This window comes from Oncorhynchus keta, chromosome 13, assembly GCF_023373465.1.
Source record: "Oncorhynchus keta strain PuntledgeMale-10-30-2019 chromosome 13, Oket_V2, whole genome shotgun sequence".
NCBI classification, from domain to species: domain Eukaryota; kingdom Metazoa; phylum Chordata; class Actinopteri; order Salmoniformes; family Salmonidae; genus Oncorhynchus; species Oncorhynchus keta.
Window position 1 is genome coordinate 44,339,843 of NC_068433.1, and position 15,147 is coordinate 44,354,989.

The following is a 15,147-nucleotide window of genomic DNA, read 5'->3' on the forward strand; positions in this document are numbered from 1 at the left end:
TGAGTTGTTGCAAGTAAAGTGAAACATTTGATCAAATCATCAACTGGCTCCAGCGGAAGCTGTCGCTAGCGAACTTGCAACGTTGTATCAATCAGCCTATTCCGGGCCCTCAGTTTCCTGCGCCAGTGAACTCGATCGGGACAGACATCTGATTTTGTATGACGTTTCCACGGGATTTATGGGATCATCAGATCAAGGCTTGGTGGTTATCGAGGCCTGGAGTGTTGGAAAGTTGTTTCAAATAATGTGAAGAACTATTAGTACTCGCAATGGATAGAAAAAAAACTGTTGCGACGAAGAAGAAAAAAATACAGAGAAACTCATCTTATTAGGGATGGATGTGGTGAGTTAAGACAATAAGAAATAAAACATCCCAAATGGGCACCTTCCTACATACTTCCAATGCATGCTCAGGCGCGCATGCTCCCTCAACATGATCAGGACCGAGAAACCAGACACATGCTCATGGCTGACATGCAGCACTCCGAACGAAAAACAATGAAACAATTGCAGTGGTAATTTTAGCATGTAAATCTTGGTGGGGCAAAAAAAATAAGAAAAGTGGGCTAAATCAGCAAAGCAATTACACAACACAACACTAAACAATACATTAATTGCACTAACTAGGAAAAGAGACCCTTAATCTTAGATTTAGGACCACACAGCCACTCCACTGAATATCAGGCTAATGATTGCTTTGCAATGCTTGCAGTTAGCCACTGATTCCTTCCAAACAAGTCATTGTTGAATTTGCGATTTCCAACTTGTTGTGTAATGTTTATGTCCAATGGCCGATGAGCACCAATACGTTTAATATATAATTTATCTTCATATGACATGGACTAAAAATAGTTTGCCAGTATATTGTTGACTTGATTCATGAGGATGACTGCTTGCTAAGATTTTGAAAGTATGATGTTGACCAATCAAAGCTACTGTAGATATAACATGATTTGACTCATTTTATCTGTGGCCAATGACCTTGAGCCTTCTTGGATGGGTACTTCTATTGTAATTCCATGGCAGCACACAAGTGGCTGGAATTTTCTAGCTCTTCCCTTAGACTTGGCAGCAACATAGTGTCCCCATGAGTGACAGAACACTGAGACAATCAAAACGCAACTCTCCATATTTTCTACCCTCCTACCCCTTCACCACAGAAAGCACTGAGCTAGGCTGAAAACCCTGCATTTTGGAGCTGCCTTAAGAAAACAAAAAAGAGACTGTTTGTATGTGGCCCTATTAACTCAATAATATATATATATATTTGTTTTTGTTTTACATTGTTTGCAAACTGATATGTGACTCGTATTAATGCCAAAATAACATGCACAACAGGCAATCAAAAAAATATTATATATATATATATTGGGGGGGTGTAAAGAATATGGGGCTCAAAACTGAATGGCTGTAATTAATACATGCATTAATATACATTAATGTAACTAAATCATGAGGGATTAATGGTACATGTACTAGGCCTACTGGCGACATACTGTATGTAATGGGAAAATTGATCAAAATAAACAATTGAAGGGCAAACAATTCACACAATGAAACAATGAATTTGCAAGAATTGGCAGAAGACAACTGAGCGCATTCTGGATAGCTGAGTGCATGCATTCTGGAGAGAGACATACCATATCTTCACAACACACCCCTCTTGCTTGTTGCAACATTTAAAATGACACTCAACACACATTATCTTCTCACATATTTTAGATGCTTTTCACTGACAGCCGCAACTCAATCAGCTAGGCCTATTGCCATGCGCGCTGCCCAAATGGCAGCCTTCCCAAATAGGCGTAGGGACACGCACGGGTATTTAAAAAGCTCTGTGGCTAAGTCATGCTCTCTGGTGAAGCTTTTTAAATTATTTTATTTAGACAGAGTAATTAAATAATTTAGGCAAAACATATATTTACTTTAGTGGAAGCCAGCATCAAACAGTGCACTGTGCATCCGCCAACTTTCCAATTCAAAAGAGGCTGAAACTAGATATGTGTATAATGTTGAGATGCTCATGTCTCCGCCCTAAAAATGGGAGTCATCGTCCCAAAGGAGGGAAGACAGGCTACAAGGTGAGGTCTGCATATTATGACCATGAAAATGAATCGGGCTTCGGCTCTTCCTCGCTGCTGAAACTCTCTCACTGGAGAAAGCATCCGAGCGAGCGAAACAGCGCCCCTCTGGTCTGAAGGTTTTCACCAGCAACGAATTCGGCAGTTCAGCCCCCATTCATTTTCGACGAGGACACAGATACATGTGCAGGGGATTGTGGGAAGGTGAGCAGCGAGAACCCTGCTAGAGGAGCGGTAGAACAAGTTTAGTTCTCCTCTACTTTATGCAAATTTCAACCGAAGCATTGTCGACAGGAGGCATAAATGTAGCTCATGTTTCTGATACTGTCTGGACAGAAATAATATGACATGGGGAGCTGTTTCTCTTGCTCCGATGCTTTATCTGAGATTGATGCAACTTTCTGTCGGGGCGCGTCTCGGTCAAATAAATTATTATTAATATTTCAATATTGTATTTGTAGAAGGAGGTAGACTACGGTAGGGCGTCCCAGCCCCCTAAGGCCCGCCCATAACCCCGGCCGTGTGCAGGCTACTGACCTACGTGACTGCATGTGTTTTGTGAGGCACCGTTTCCTGTCAGTGAGAGGAAACACATGCAGCAAACCGGAAAAGTGGATACACACACACAAACGTGCACACATGAGCCTACTTATTGCATGTTCTAATTGACACACAACAACACTAATGCACACAAACATAATCACATCACCTTATTCCACTAAGGCCAGGATTCAATCCGATCCGTGTAATATCCACGGAATAGTGCGCTTGACATTTAATGGTAATATCCGATTGAACCGACATCTCCAGCATTTACCATGAACTTCGGGGAAAATGCCCTTTTAAAGCGCTTTGAATGGAATATTGGACTGAAACATGTGGAAAGATTAAAGGGCTCCTCTTCTCCCGTTTTGACCTGAAGTGAAGCCTGTGAGAATGAAAGTGTGTACACACGTTTTGTCTGTGTGTGGTGCGGCTGATTTTAAGAATAGCCTACTTTTTTAAATTGAATGTAACAACTAGCCCAATTTCTTTCCATAATTAGATGTCAAGGAGATTTCGCACATACAGTCTGAGTATTTCACACACACACAGAGAGAGAGCACTCAGACTGTATGTGCGTGTGGAGGGAAGGAACACAAACGCCTCCAGGTGCTTGCCAAGAAGGTGACGTCAGTTGGGCCCGCAAGTAGTCAGAATTACAACGTTACTGTGTGTGCGCGCGCAAGCGGTCGCAGAGAGGAGGAAAAGCGTGTTTACACAGACGGCCGAGAGCCTGGGGAATAATGCGCGAGAGGAAGTGAGCCGGCTCTATGTCTGCGCGCTCCGACTTCCTGCTCTGAAGAAGGAGAAAAAACCTCCGGATCCCCTTACATTCTCGAGCGCCGCAGCCCAGACGGCATCAGCATGGAAAACCAGCGCATTATACGGAATTCTCTTTAAAAACATATACGGGAGGAAGGTAGACGTCTAAAACCAGGGTATGTGGAGGCATGCTTCTCTATGATATTAATATTCACTTTATTTAACCAGGATAGTCACTGAGTTTGAGTGATGATGACTTAGAAGTAAACTCTGTACCAGAAAAATATAGTTTGGAGATATGATATAACTCGGTCATCACAATGAACTTGAAATTTAGGGGACAACAGTCGATAGATGCTGGTAGTATATCCCCGATTTGTTACGCTATCTTGTAACACATGTATACATTTGCGTAAAAAGCATGTGTTTCCTTCTATGCATATAAGTACGCTATTAAAAAGTTACATTTATTTTCGTTTTGATGTTTGCTAACATTGGGCTACTGTCAAACGCAAATCGCTCGGGTCTGTCATGGTGCTCTAGTCTGCTTTTCTCGCGCAATTTCTTGTTTATTGGGATGCATTTGGCAACTCAAAGTAGTTGTTGGTGTGAAAATTCTCATGGCCCTTTAAAAACTATAGTAGACTTTCTGGTTTGTCTGGACTCAACAGACTAATTGCCATGCGCTTCCGGATTGAATCTGGCAGCAGACAACATCTTGAAAATGAGTCATGGGGCAAACAAAGAACCGTTTGAGTGTTCCAGGCTCTCCAACACCGATGATTCTGCACAGACCCGAGCCCGGCGGTCCACCCGTGATAACCCATACCTTTTTGAGACTTTAGAGCGTCTATATGCGGCGTTTGGTACGATACAGCGACGAGAGGCATTATATAGCCTATGATGTCTAATGATATCACTGGTGGCTGAACAGTACGTGCTAGCGACAGGAGCGCGTAGTATCGTTGTTAGATACTGGAGAAGCCTGTCCAGAGGACCAGCTGTAAGATTTCTGTCTCTGTGTCATAACACTATTATAAGATACTAGAAACTCCCCATCAACAAAATAAATAATCCCTACCAGAAGCTACATGTAGTGTGTGTGTACGTACCTGTCCAGGAGGAGAGACACTGGGCTGTGGGCCTATCATCCCATACAGTACACATAAATAACATGGACATATTCAATGCTGCAATAAAACATATGTAAATCTATTGTAACCATATTTTTAGTTGCACCAGTCCAATGTTTATCAGGCAATGCAGAGTTGCATGTTTCCTTACTATTGCTAAGGATATCCCCAAATGAACAGACCCTGGTGCTTTGTGCCTGAGCTTGGCTAGTTAACCCTTGTCACTATGGAACATCAAAGACTAAATACATCATGCCACAGCATGTCCTGGGGGAGACCCAGAGTACATACATGTATGCAATGCATTCTCCATATGTTGTTGTGGAATAGGAAATGGGTGGTCTGTGTTGCCGTACCAGAGCGAGGCGAGGAGGAAACCCGTCCATTTGTCCCAACTGTGAGGTCCCTGTGTTTCCGATGGTTCCCGGTGACAGGAATTCCTACCTTTGAGTTGGGACTGGTCCCTGGGAAGACGCCCTGTAGCAGAATGAGAGGAAGTCCTCATTTAGACAGCTTTATGGTCTCCCATCACACACACACACACACACACACACACACACACACCTCAGGAAACAGAGTCAGAGGGGGTGTTCACCTTTTTCCTCTCCTAGATGGTCTCTCTCCCACTGGTGGAGAGGGGGGTGGAGGAGGAGGGAAAGCAGGATACTCTGTTCGGGTTTTTCAAACGGACAAGCTTGTGTCTGGGGTGTGTGTGAGAGTTAGATGGAGAGAGAGAGAGGTGCACAGAAAGTTGTCTGTGTGGAGTGTGAGAGAGACAGACAGTGAAGTCAAGGTAAATAGTGTCGTTGGGCTGAGGCCTGTCTTCGCAGAGGGGCACTGACCACGTCCTCTCATCACCACAGAAACATCCCTCGCTCCACCCATCTGGCCATAGTTGGCAGCACCAAGTCCCTGAACTCTGACACAAGCACACACACTTGAACTCTTTATTTTGACCTATAATGAAACATAATTACTACTAAGAAGCGCACAGGCACAAAGCACAGCGTGTGAGTGAGTGCAAGTGACCAAGTGTGCATGCGTGTTAGTGGAGTGGCATAGAGTTTGAGTGGACAAGCTTCTCTGACTTGTCTGATGTACTAAAGCTGCCAGGCAGCCCGTCTTCTTATCATTTAGGCAGCCAGCCAAGCTCTCCAGTGAGTGAAAGTTTTACACAGTCACTGGTGTGTCTCATTACATATGCAGTAATGGCTTTTATTCCCCACTTCAACATATTGTAATATGAGAAGTATGATGTCGCTGGCTGGCACTTGGCCCCATAGGCATACATATGTTTATAGACAGTACATTGGTTGGCACCGGATCTGGCACACAATGCCAGGAGTAGCATAATACTGTGACTCCAGTGTCTGTAGTGATGATCTAAATGTGTTGTTGGTGTGTTTTCTGTATTTATGGGTAGGATTTTTATGGTGCAGCAAACGCCTTCTTGGTTGGGGGTGGGACACGGGGGAGGCTTTTGTACTTGTTGTACTTGAGGGTTAGAATCTGTGTGTTTGTCGATTTACATGCAGTGCAACTGACAATGATGCCCCCCCTTCTCTCTCTCTCCCCCCAGTCATGGAGAGTGCCATCACGTTGTGGCAGTTCCTGCTGCAGCTGTTATTGGACCAGAGCCACAAGCACCTGATCTGCTGGACGTCTAACGACGGGGAGTTTAAACTGCTCAAGTCAGAAGAGGTGGCCAAGCTGTGGGGCCTGAGGAAGAACAAGACCAACATGAACTATGACAAGCTGAGCCGCGCCAACTCCCATAGATTACATTGTGCTGGTACGGATGACAAGGTACAACTCCCATGACATTGGCACTACACTAACACCAAACACACACCTGCTGGTATGGATGACAAGGTACTCCCATAGATTACATTGGCACTACACTAACACCAAACACACACCTGCTGGTACGGATGACAAGGTACAACTCCCATAGATTACATTGGCACTACACTAACACCAAACACACACCTGCTGGTACGGATGACAAGGTACAACTCCCATAGATTACATTGGCACTACACTAACACCAAACACACACCTGCTGGTACGGATGACAAGGTACAACTCCCATAGATTACATTGGCACTACACTAACACCAAACACACACCTGCTGGTACGGATGACAAGGTACAACTCCCATAGATTACTTTGGCACTACACACCAAACACACACCTGCTGGTAATGACACAACTCCCAAACACACACCTGCTGGTACGGATGACAAGGTACAACATTGGCACCATAGACAAGGTTCCCACATTGGCACTACACTAACACCAAACACACACCTGCTGGTACGGATGACAAGGTACAACTCCCATAGATTACATTGGCACTACACTAACACCAAACACACACCTGCTGGTACGGATGACAAGGTACAACTCCCATAGATGACAAGGTACAACTCCCATAGATTACATTGGCACTACACTAACACCAAACACACACCTGCTGGTACGGATGACAAGGTACAACTCCCATAGATTACATTGGCACTACACAAACACCAAACACACACCTGCTGGTACGGATGACAAGGTACAACTCCCATAGATTACATTGGCACTACACAAACACCAAACACACACCTGCTGGTACGGATGACAAGGTACAACTCCCACCATTGGCACTACACAACACCAAACACACACCTGCTGGTACGGATGACAAGGTACAACTCCCATAGATTACATTGGCACTACACTAACACCAAACACACACCTGCTGGTACGGATGACAAGGTACAACTCCCATAGATTACATTGGCACTACACTAACACCAAACACACACCTGCTGGTACAGATGACAAGGTACAACTCCCATAGATTACATTGGCACTACACTAACACCAAACACACACCTGCTGGTACGGATGACAAGGTACAACTCCCATAGATTACATTGGCACTACACTAACACCAAACACACACCTGCTGGTACAGATGACAAGGTACAACTCCCATAGATTACATTGGCACTACACTAACACCAAACACACACCTGCTGGTACGGATGACAAGGTACACCAACATTGTATAAACCCTTCACAAACATACAGTGAGTTGAGAAATCATGTAACTAAACAAAATGAATGGCAAACTATAGTATGGAACTAAGATACATTTTATGAAGAATGATAGTAAAAAGCTCAGGAGTTAAAGTTAATGAAATTTGATGCAAAAGCAAACTCTGCTTCATCCTTCATTAAGGCAGATGGCTTGTTCATCACAAAACCCTTTGATATTGCCAACCACTTTTCATATTTGTTGTTGTTGACAAGATTAGCAAGCTTAGGTATGACATGCAAACACCAAATGCTGAGTCTTCCTATTCATGCATAATGGACAAATAATGAAAGACAAGAACTGTAGTTTTGAGTTCCAAAAAGTGGGTATGGAAGGGTGAAAAAATGGTTGCTATCTATAGGGGCGGCAGGATAGCCGAGTGGTTAGAGCGTTGGACGAGTAACCGAAAGGTTGCAAGTTCAAATCCCCGAGCTGACAAGGTACAAATCTGTCGTTCTGCCCCTGAACAGGCCATCATTGAAAATAAGAATTTGTTCTTAACTGACTTGCCTAGTTAAATAAAGATAAAATAAATAAAAAAATAAATAAGGACAAACCAACCGGTAGACACAACCTGGATGGTAAATTGCTGAGGTTGGTAGCGGAATACATTGTGTACATTGAATACATTGTGACTCGTTTGCCACATCTTCAATTTAAGCCTAGAAGACAGCGTGTGCCCTCAGACAATGAGGGAGGCAAAGGTCATTGCGCTACCCAAGAATAGCAGAGCACCCTTTAATGGTTCAAACAGCTGACCAATCAGCTTGTTACAAGTGCTCGGCAAACATTTGGAAAAACATTTGATCAAATATAAAGTTATTTTACAGAAAACCAAATAACAACAGCATGCTTATACTGATGGACACTCAACATGCTTGGCATTGACACAAATGACTGATGGTTGGCTGAAAGTAATTGATAGTAAGAAGATTGGGGGAGCTGTTTTGTTAGACTTCAGTGCAGCTTTTAATGTCATTGACCATAACCTATTGCTGTTATTTGCATCCTCTGCCTTATTATGGATTGAGAGTTACCTATCTAATAGAACACAGAGGGTTTTTGTTAATGGAAGCCTCTCATGCAAATTCAGTTGTGTGGTATACCACAGGGCAGCCAGCTAAGCCCATTATTGTTTTCTATTTTTACAAATGACCTTCCACTGACCTTGACTAAAGCCTGTGTGTCTATGTACGCTGATGATTCAACAGCATACACGTCAGCTACAACAGTCAAATAAATAACTGAAACACTAAACATTCAGCTCCAGTCAGTTTTAGAAAGGGTAACTAGCAATAGGTTGCTAAATATCTCAAAAACAAAAAGCATAATTTTTTGGCACAAATCACTTGCTCAACCTCATTTAGTTCTATTATTGCGTAATGTGGCTATTGAGCAATTTGAAGGGACTAAACTGCTGTGTGTAACCCTAGATAGCAAGCTGTCATGGTCAAAACATAGACTCAATGGTTGCTAAAATGGGAAGAGGTCTGTCCATGATAGGGTATTGCTCTGCCTTCTCAGTCGACCAAACGTGTCCTACAGGCCCTAGTTTTGTCGCATCTGGACTACTGCCCAGCTGTGTGGTCATGAGCGGCAAAGAAGGACATAGGTCAATTGTAGTTGGTCCAGAACAAGGCAGCATGTATTGAGAGATTGACTGCATCACTATTGGTCTTTATGCAAGGTATTGATATGTTGAAGGTACTGAACTGTCTGTTCAAGCAGACAGTTCAGTACAACACAAGACATGCAACCAGAGGTCTCTTCACAGTCCCCAGGTCCAGAACAGAGGCTGGGAAACGCACAGTATTAAATAGAGCCATGACTAGATGGAACTCTCTGCCACCACAGGTAACTCAAACTAGCAATAAACACATAAAAAAAAGATAAGTAACACCTGCACAAAGGGGACTGTGACAAGACAGCCATTTTATATATATATATATATGTATTGTGATTTGCACTGTTATGTTTTAGACCTAGATATTGTGTGTATATACTGATATGTAGGCTATGTATTTCAGTCCTTGACTAATAATGTTCTGTACTATGTATTATGTCATGTGGACCCCAGGAAGAGTAGCTGATGCATTTGCAGCAGCTAATGGGGATCCTAATAAATACCAAATATCTCTACACAGCATGAACATGTCTGTACCAATTCTACAGGTCAAACCTCCATATATCGTGGCATGTATGTTAACATTACACTGTTATTACTGTATAACATATGATGCTTCAACTTCTCCTCCCCTCTTCCTCCTCCAGAACATCATCAAGAAGGTGATTGGCCAGAAGTTTGTGTACAAATTTGTGTCCTTCCCGGAGATCCTGAAGATGGACCCCGCGGCGGTGGAGATGGGGGTGCGGGTGTGTGATGAGGCTGGTGGGGCCCTGTCAGAGGGGGAGGGGGATGAGGAGGGGGTGAGGGGTGGCCCCCCAGGGAGGAACGAGTACCTCCACTCAGGCCTCTACTCCTCCTTTACTGTCAGCTCCCTTCAGCATCCCCAGGACCTCCTCCGTCCCCCTGATTTACTCCGACCAATCAAGGTGGAGCCTCGACATGATCACCATGACGACAGTGGCACGGTGATTCGCTTTGTTCAGAACCGCAGCCATAAGGGCGGGGCACTGCCGGTGGTGTCTCTGCCGTCATCCCCGCTCCCTTCCTCCAATGAGGGCTACTATTCATCCAAACCTTCCACAAGGCTAGCCCACTCCTCGTCCTGCTCCTCCTCCCCATCACACAGCCCCACACACACACTCTGGAGGGCACGGAGCCCCGCCCCTGAGACTGACGAATCAGAGCAGAGCGCTCAACCCCTTAACCTATCATCTGGTCACAGAGATCGTGGCCAGGCCACACCCACGCCAGAGAAGAGGGGCTTAGCCAATAGCGTCCCGCCAAAAACCAGGAAGCCTAAAGGCCTGGAGATATCCGCACCCTCCCTGCTCCTGACAGCCAATGACATCGGCTCTATCGCCCTCAACAGTCCTGCACTGCCCTCAGGGTCCCTAACACCAGCCTTCTTCACTGCACAGGTCAGTACCACCCTCACTCAATCTTTTCCCAGGTTAGCCGTGAACACAAGCGCATACACTCGCTCCACCCTCACCCTCTGTGTGTGCGTGCTGATTTATGTGTGTAATAACATTTGGGGAAAATACATGACTTATCTTGACTTATCCCTGAGTCTCTCTGGAACCGTCTGTCCTTACCCTGAAACAGGCAGGGTAGGGAGAGTAGAGGGAGGGAGGGAGGGAGGTAAGAAAGAGTTATTGAGGAGAGACTGAGAGAGGAAATGAGGGAAGGAGTGAAAGAGGTAAGCGGAAAAGAGGGAGTGGGTGGGGAGCGAGACAAGTAAGGAGGAGAGAGGTAAAAGAAGGGAGGGGAGAAGGAGAGAAGGAGGGTGGGGAGGTCTGTAAGTGAAGCCATATGTTTCTAAAGCTCTTGAATCGCCGGCGTGAGGTAAGAGTTGTTGTAATATACCACGGATAGAGAGAGAGATTCTCTCTACCTAAAACTCTATTGGGCCACTACAAAACAACACAACACATTAAAATAGCATACATCATTCCTTACCCACAAACACAACCCCCCAGCAATAGGGAGGCAAGATGGAGAGAAATTGTCATATGTAACTTCTCAGCTGGAACCTAGTTTTCCAAGTTCTGTGACCCCTAGAAAGTTCCCAAAGTCAGCCTTGAACTCACCCCCCCCAATCTGTCCCCCCAAAGCAGGGTATGAAGCGCTCTCTCCCCTCCTGGTTCCGGTGTTTTACTAAAACAAACAGTGGCAGCACAGCAGGACTGAATAACCACAGTGAGAAAGTACATCTCTGTGTTGTGTGTTCATACTCCGCTAGCTCATTTTACAGATCACTGAGAAAAACACCAACAGAACATTGAACTAATTGAAATCTCGCTCCCGTTCTCCCCCTCCAGACTCCCTCAGGTCTCATCCTCACCCCCAGTCCCCTGCTGTCCAGTATCCATTTCTGGAGCAGCCTGAGTCCCGTAGGACCCCTGAGCCCCGCTCGCCTGCAGGGCCATGGACCCCTGTTCCAGGTAAGAGACACACACACACACACAAACTCTAAAAGAGAATAAAGAGAGAGGAGAAAGGAAGGAAAGGAAGAGAGTGACACCACATGGAGTGAAGACTGATGTAAGCGAGTTGAGGAGAGAGGGATGGACAGAGGGGAAAGTTGTGGGATGGGTGACAGAAATGGGGAGGACAGTATAGTATTTATGCTTGTTCATACTGAGCTGAGAGGGAAAGGGCTCCACTCTAACTGGTAAACAAAGGGGGGATAGTGAATTCTGACAGTCTGATTTAGAAGTTTGAGCTACAACTGGGGTTGCAAAATTCCGGGAACGTTCAATAAAAATCCCTTGTTTCCCGAAATCCCGGTTGGAGGGTCCCGGAACCAGGAGGGAATAAGCAGTAAATCCGTAATCCTCCATCCAGGACTTCTGGAAAACCAGATTTTATTTGGAAAGTTCCCTGAATTTTGCAACCTTTGCTAAGACAGAAGATTTCCCCCGAACAGCCTCATTTTCTCAACAACGGTCGCTATTTAGTTTTGTGTGTGTGTGAGCGGTTCACTGTGATCATACTTAAGTTTGTATGTGTGTGATTCACTGTGTGCATGGGTTTCAAAATAAGCTACAGATGTTTCCTTTCTGGTATAGACGAGGAGTGGGGGGGCAGCTTCCTGCTTGGGAGGGGGGGTGGTCAGGAGCCCCACCCACTCCCATCAGCCCTCTCACAACAGGAAGTGCCTCTCCTCCCATCGTCAGGAGGGATGGGCGTTAAAATACCTCGGCCACCATTTTAGGGAATTCTTAAACCCAGTCAGCCTCTCCAGAGTTAAGGCTGGAGTTCTTTCAAAAAGTTATTTGTAGTAGTACACATGTATAACACTAGAATAGGGATATGGATGAATGTACTTTACCTCAGTATAATATGGGGGCATTATTATTGTGTGGTATTTCAGCAGTCTTGTCCTTTGTCTGTCTCTCTGCCTGTCTGTAGTTCCCCACCCTCCTGAATGGGCCCATCCCAGTCCCCCTGTCCAGCCTGGACACCTCCTCCCCCTTACTGCTCTCCCACAGCCCACACAAGTCCTGATCATCCTGGAGGACAGTACCATACTGGACTGGACCAAAACAGGCTTAAATCAGGCCCGACCAGAACAAATATGCCCAGTCCACGCAATTTCAAATCCTGGACCCCGACACAGCAGGACTCGAGGCCAAATCAGGTTAAGCCAGTAAATATCAGGACACTGCTGCAAACCTACTGGATCAGCCTTTAACTGCGTCAATATCATTGACTTGAAGATACATTTTCTTTAGCTTAGTTGAAAATATTTTTTTGTTGGCTTTCTTCTGTTTAGTTTGGATCTCATCCATCTTGAAAACATTTTCTATCCCATATTTATCCACTTCTCAATGCCAGAATGCTGTCCCATGCATTGGACCTTTTCAGCCCTTTATCAAATGCCTGGCGTATGGTTAGAAATGTTTGTATCATTGTATATTGGTTGATATGTTCATTTGAGGCTGTGAACCTGGTTGTATTGTTCTGGCTAAGTGTTTTTCTATGGTATTGTATTACACTTTATATGCATTATTACCTTGTACCGGCTGTGCCTTCTCAAATGTAAGAGTGTTATGTAAATGTTTTATTTTCAAGCTTTAAAACTCTTTGACGAAATTCCAGTTCAATATTGAACAAAAGCTTATTTGTAACAGCTTTTGGTTATTTTGTTTTTATAAAGGAATTGATACAAATGTATTATCAATGATTTGCTTTTTTGTTGTTGCTGTCAAGAGACCAGTAAAAATGTCTTACATACGGTTTTAAATAAAACATGAAGCATTGAATGCTATTCAAGAAAACCACAATAAAGACAAGGACAAGTGTACTTATCAAACAGACTAATTTTACTGTGATGGTTATGAGAAATAAATAATTACAGGACAACTGTCAGTGTTCCAGAGAGATTGAGTTTACACCACAGCAGGAGCTCCATATGTCTGGCGCACACACACCCTCAGGTAAGCTCAGATCATTTTTAAACTTGAAAAAGTACAGTATTACAATATTAATATAGATCACTGTCAGCTGAAGACACACACCGCGGCTTGTTAAGTCTATCTGAAATGTGTACAAACGCTGAACAAAAGAAACAAGGTCCAATGTAGACTGTGAAACTAAATGTTTTCTCCTTTGAGAGGCGACGCTTCTGCCTCTTGACATGCCACACTGTATTCACAAGGAGAGGTCAAACAGAAAACAAAAATCTCTTAATACTGTCAAATCAAGTCAGCCATTTTAAACACCAGTCATCATGGTTACAACCCCACTCCCATGGCCAGCTACAGAGTAGAGAGCCATTAAAAAAAACTAAACTGCTTACAGGTTATTGATGCACAAAAACAACCAGTATTGTAGACCTTCAAAAGGCAAGAGAAAATGAAGATCTTGCATACAAGAACTTAAGTCAAGACCATCCTGGGGGATCAAGACCATCTAGGGGAAATGGAGAAGGGGGGGACTGATGAGTTCCTGTGGGAGGTCACGGCGCTCCTGTGTTTCTCTCCTCCCAAATCATTGCTTCCCTGTTGCCATGACAACCGGAGAGGGAGACCGGAAATGTCCTGGGGAGTCAAACTCTACCTTCTGCTGTGGTCCCATTCGTTGGCTAAGAGGCTCTGAGGGTCGTTGTGCTCTCCCAATGACTGGACCCCACCTCAACCCCTTCCTAAAGCCCCGTCTGGCCCCTGAAATGTTCTGGAATGTTCTAGGTCAAGGAGAATGAGAGGGAGGCTGGGAATTGCTTCGGTTCAGAGGAAAGATTTCCAGTTGAGGACCAGACACTCCCAGTCCCTCTCTCCCAGTTTGGACCAGTCTGGTCTCGTTTCAGTCAAACACCACCATCAGAGGAAGCTTGAGAAAGTACTTGAGGAAAAAAATGCTAAAAAGGCATTCAGTCTCTGAACACAACGACATGCAAAACAGCAAAGGTTACAGCTATGATAAACAACATCGAGATCATCAGTGGAATCATAACCATAATTCATCATTTGCAATAACAATAGTAACCTTAGCGACTGGTCGGTTGTGCATGGTGTCTGAGTTCACATCATCATATACACAAACTGCGTGTTAAATACAGACAGTAGTAGTATAGCAGCAAAATATACCCCCCCACACCCCTTTCCATATCTTCAAATAAATAAACGTAGTTCATCTCTCCCTCCCCAATCAACTCCAGACTCACTCGCTCTATGGGGGGGAGGGGGGTCCAGGGGTGAAGGGCTCATGCGAGAGGGAGGAGGGGGCTCTGTTCCATTCAGTCTCATCTCAAGCGAGAGTCCGTTACTATAGCAACAGGAAAGAGCTCCACCCAGGTGCAGAAAGTCTAGAAGAGCATGCTCTGTCTTCTGTTCTTGCTGTTGCCTGGAGAGATGGAGTGAGAGAGAGGGAGTGTTCCATGTATGTCATAACAGTTATAAAGCTCA

At 44.6% G+C, this 15,147-nt stretch overlaps 2 protein-coding genes and 1 long non-coding RNA gene across 4 annotated transcripts in view; 1 reads left to right on the top strand and 2 right to left on the bottom strand.

The window, feature by feature from the left end:
* The first annotated feature begins 3,227 nt into the window (after positions 1-3,227).
* On the top strand, positions 3,228-13,560 carry LOC118392395 (ETS domain-containing protein Elk-3-like). 2 transcript variants are annotated; one of them, XM_052460258.1, is made up of 6 exons: positions 3,228-3,562; positions 6,099-6,305; positions 6,936-6,943; positions 9,883-10,656; positions 11,560-11,682; positions 12,653-13,560. In XM_052460258.1, the coding sequence occupies exons 2-6, from the start codon at positions 6,101-6,103 to the stop codon at positions 12,746-12,748; spliced, it is 1,206 nt and encodes a 401-aa protein (XP_052316218.1). In that variant the 5' UTR covers positions 3,228-3,562; positions 6,099-6,100; the 3' UTR covers positions 12,749-13,560. The 2 variants fall into 2 exon arrangements, with proteins under 2 accessions (XP_052316218.1, XP_052316217.1); XM_052460257.1 differs by lacking the exons at positions 3,228-3,562; positions 6,099-6,305; positions 6,936-6,943 and adding an exon at positions 8,735-9,465.
* Positions 6,403-7,318, bottom strand: LOC127906806 (uncharacterized). Its single transcript, XR_008062899.1, has 3 exons — positions 7,197-7,318; positions 6,831-6,900; positions 6,403-6,648 (listed from the first exon to the last, which is right to left on the bottom strand). It is a non-coding gene; the product is annotated as an uncharacterized LOC127906806 (long non-coding RNA).
* Positions 13,549-15,147, bottom strand: part of LOC118392394 (cyclin-dependent kinase 17) — a 33,131-nt gene continuing 31,532 nt past the window's right edge. The window contains exon 16 of the mRNA XM_052460256.1: positions 13,549-15,085. Within this exon, the coding sequence (XP_052316216.1) occupies positions 15,048-15,085 (38 nt within the window). The 3' untranslated portion in view covers positions 13,549-15,047. The remainder of the gene's footprint in view (positions 15,086-15,147) is intronic.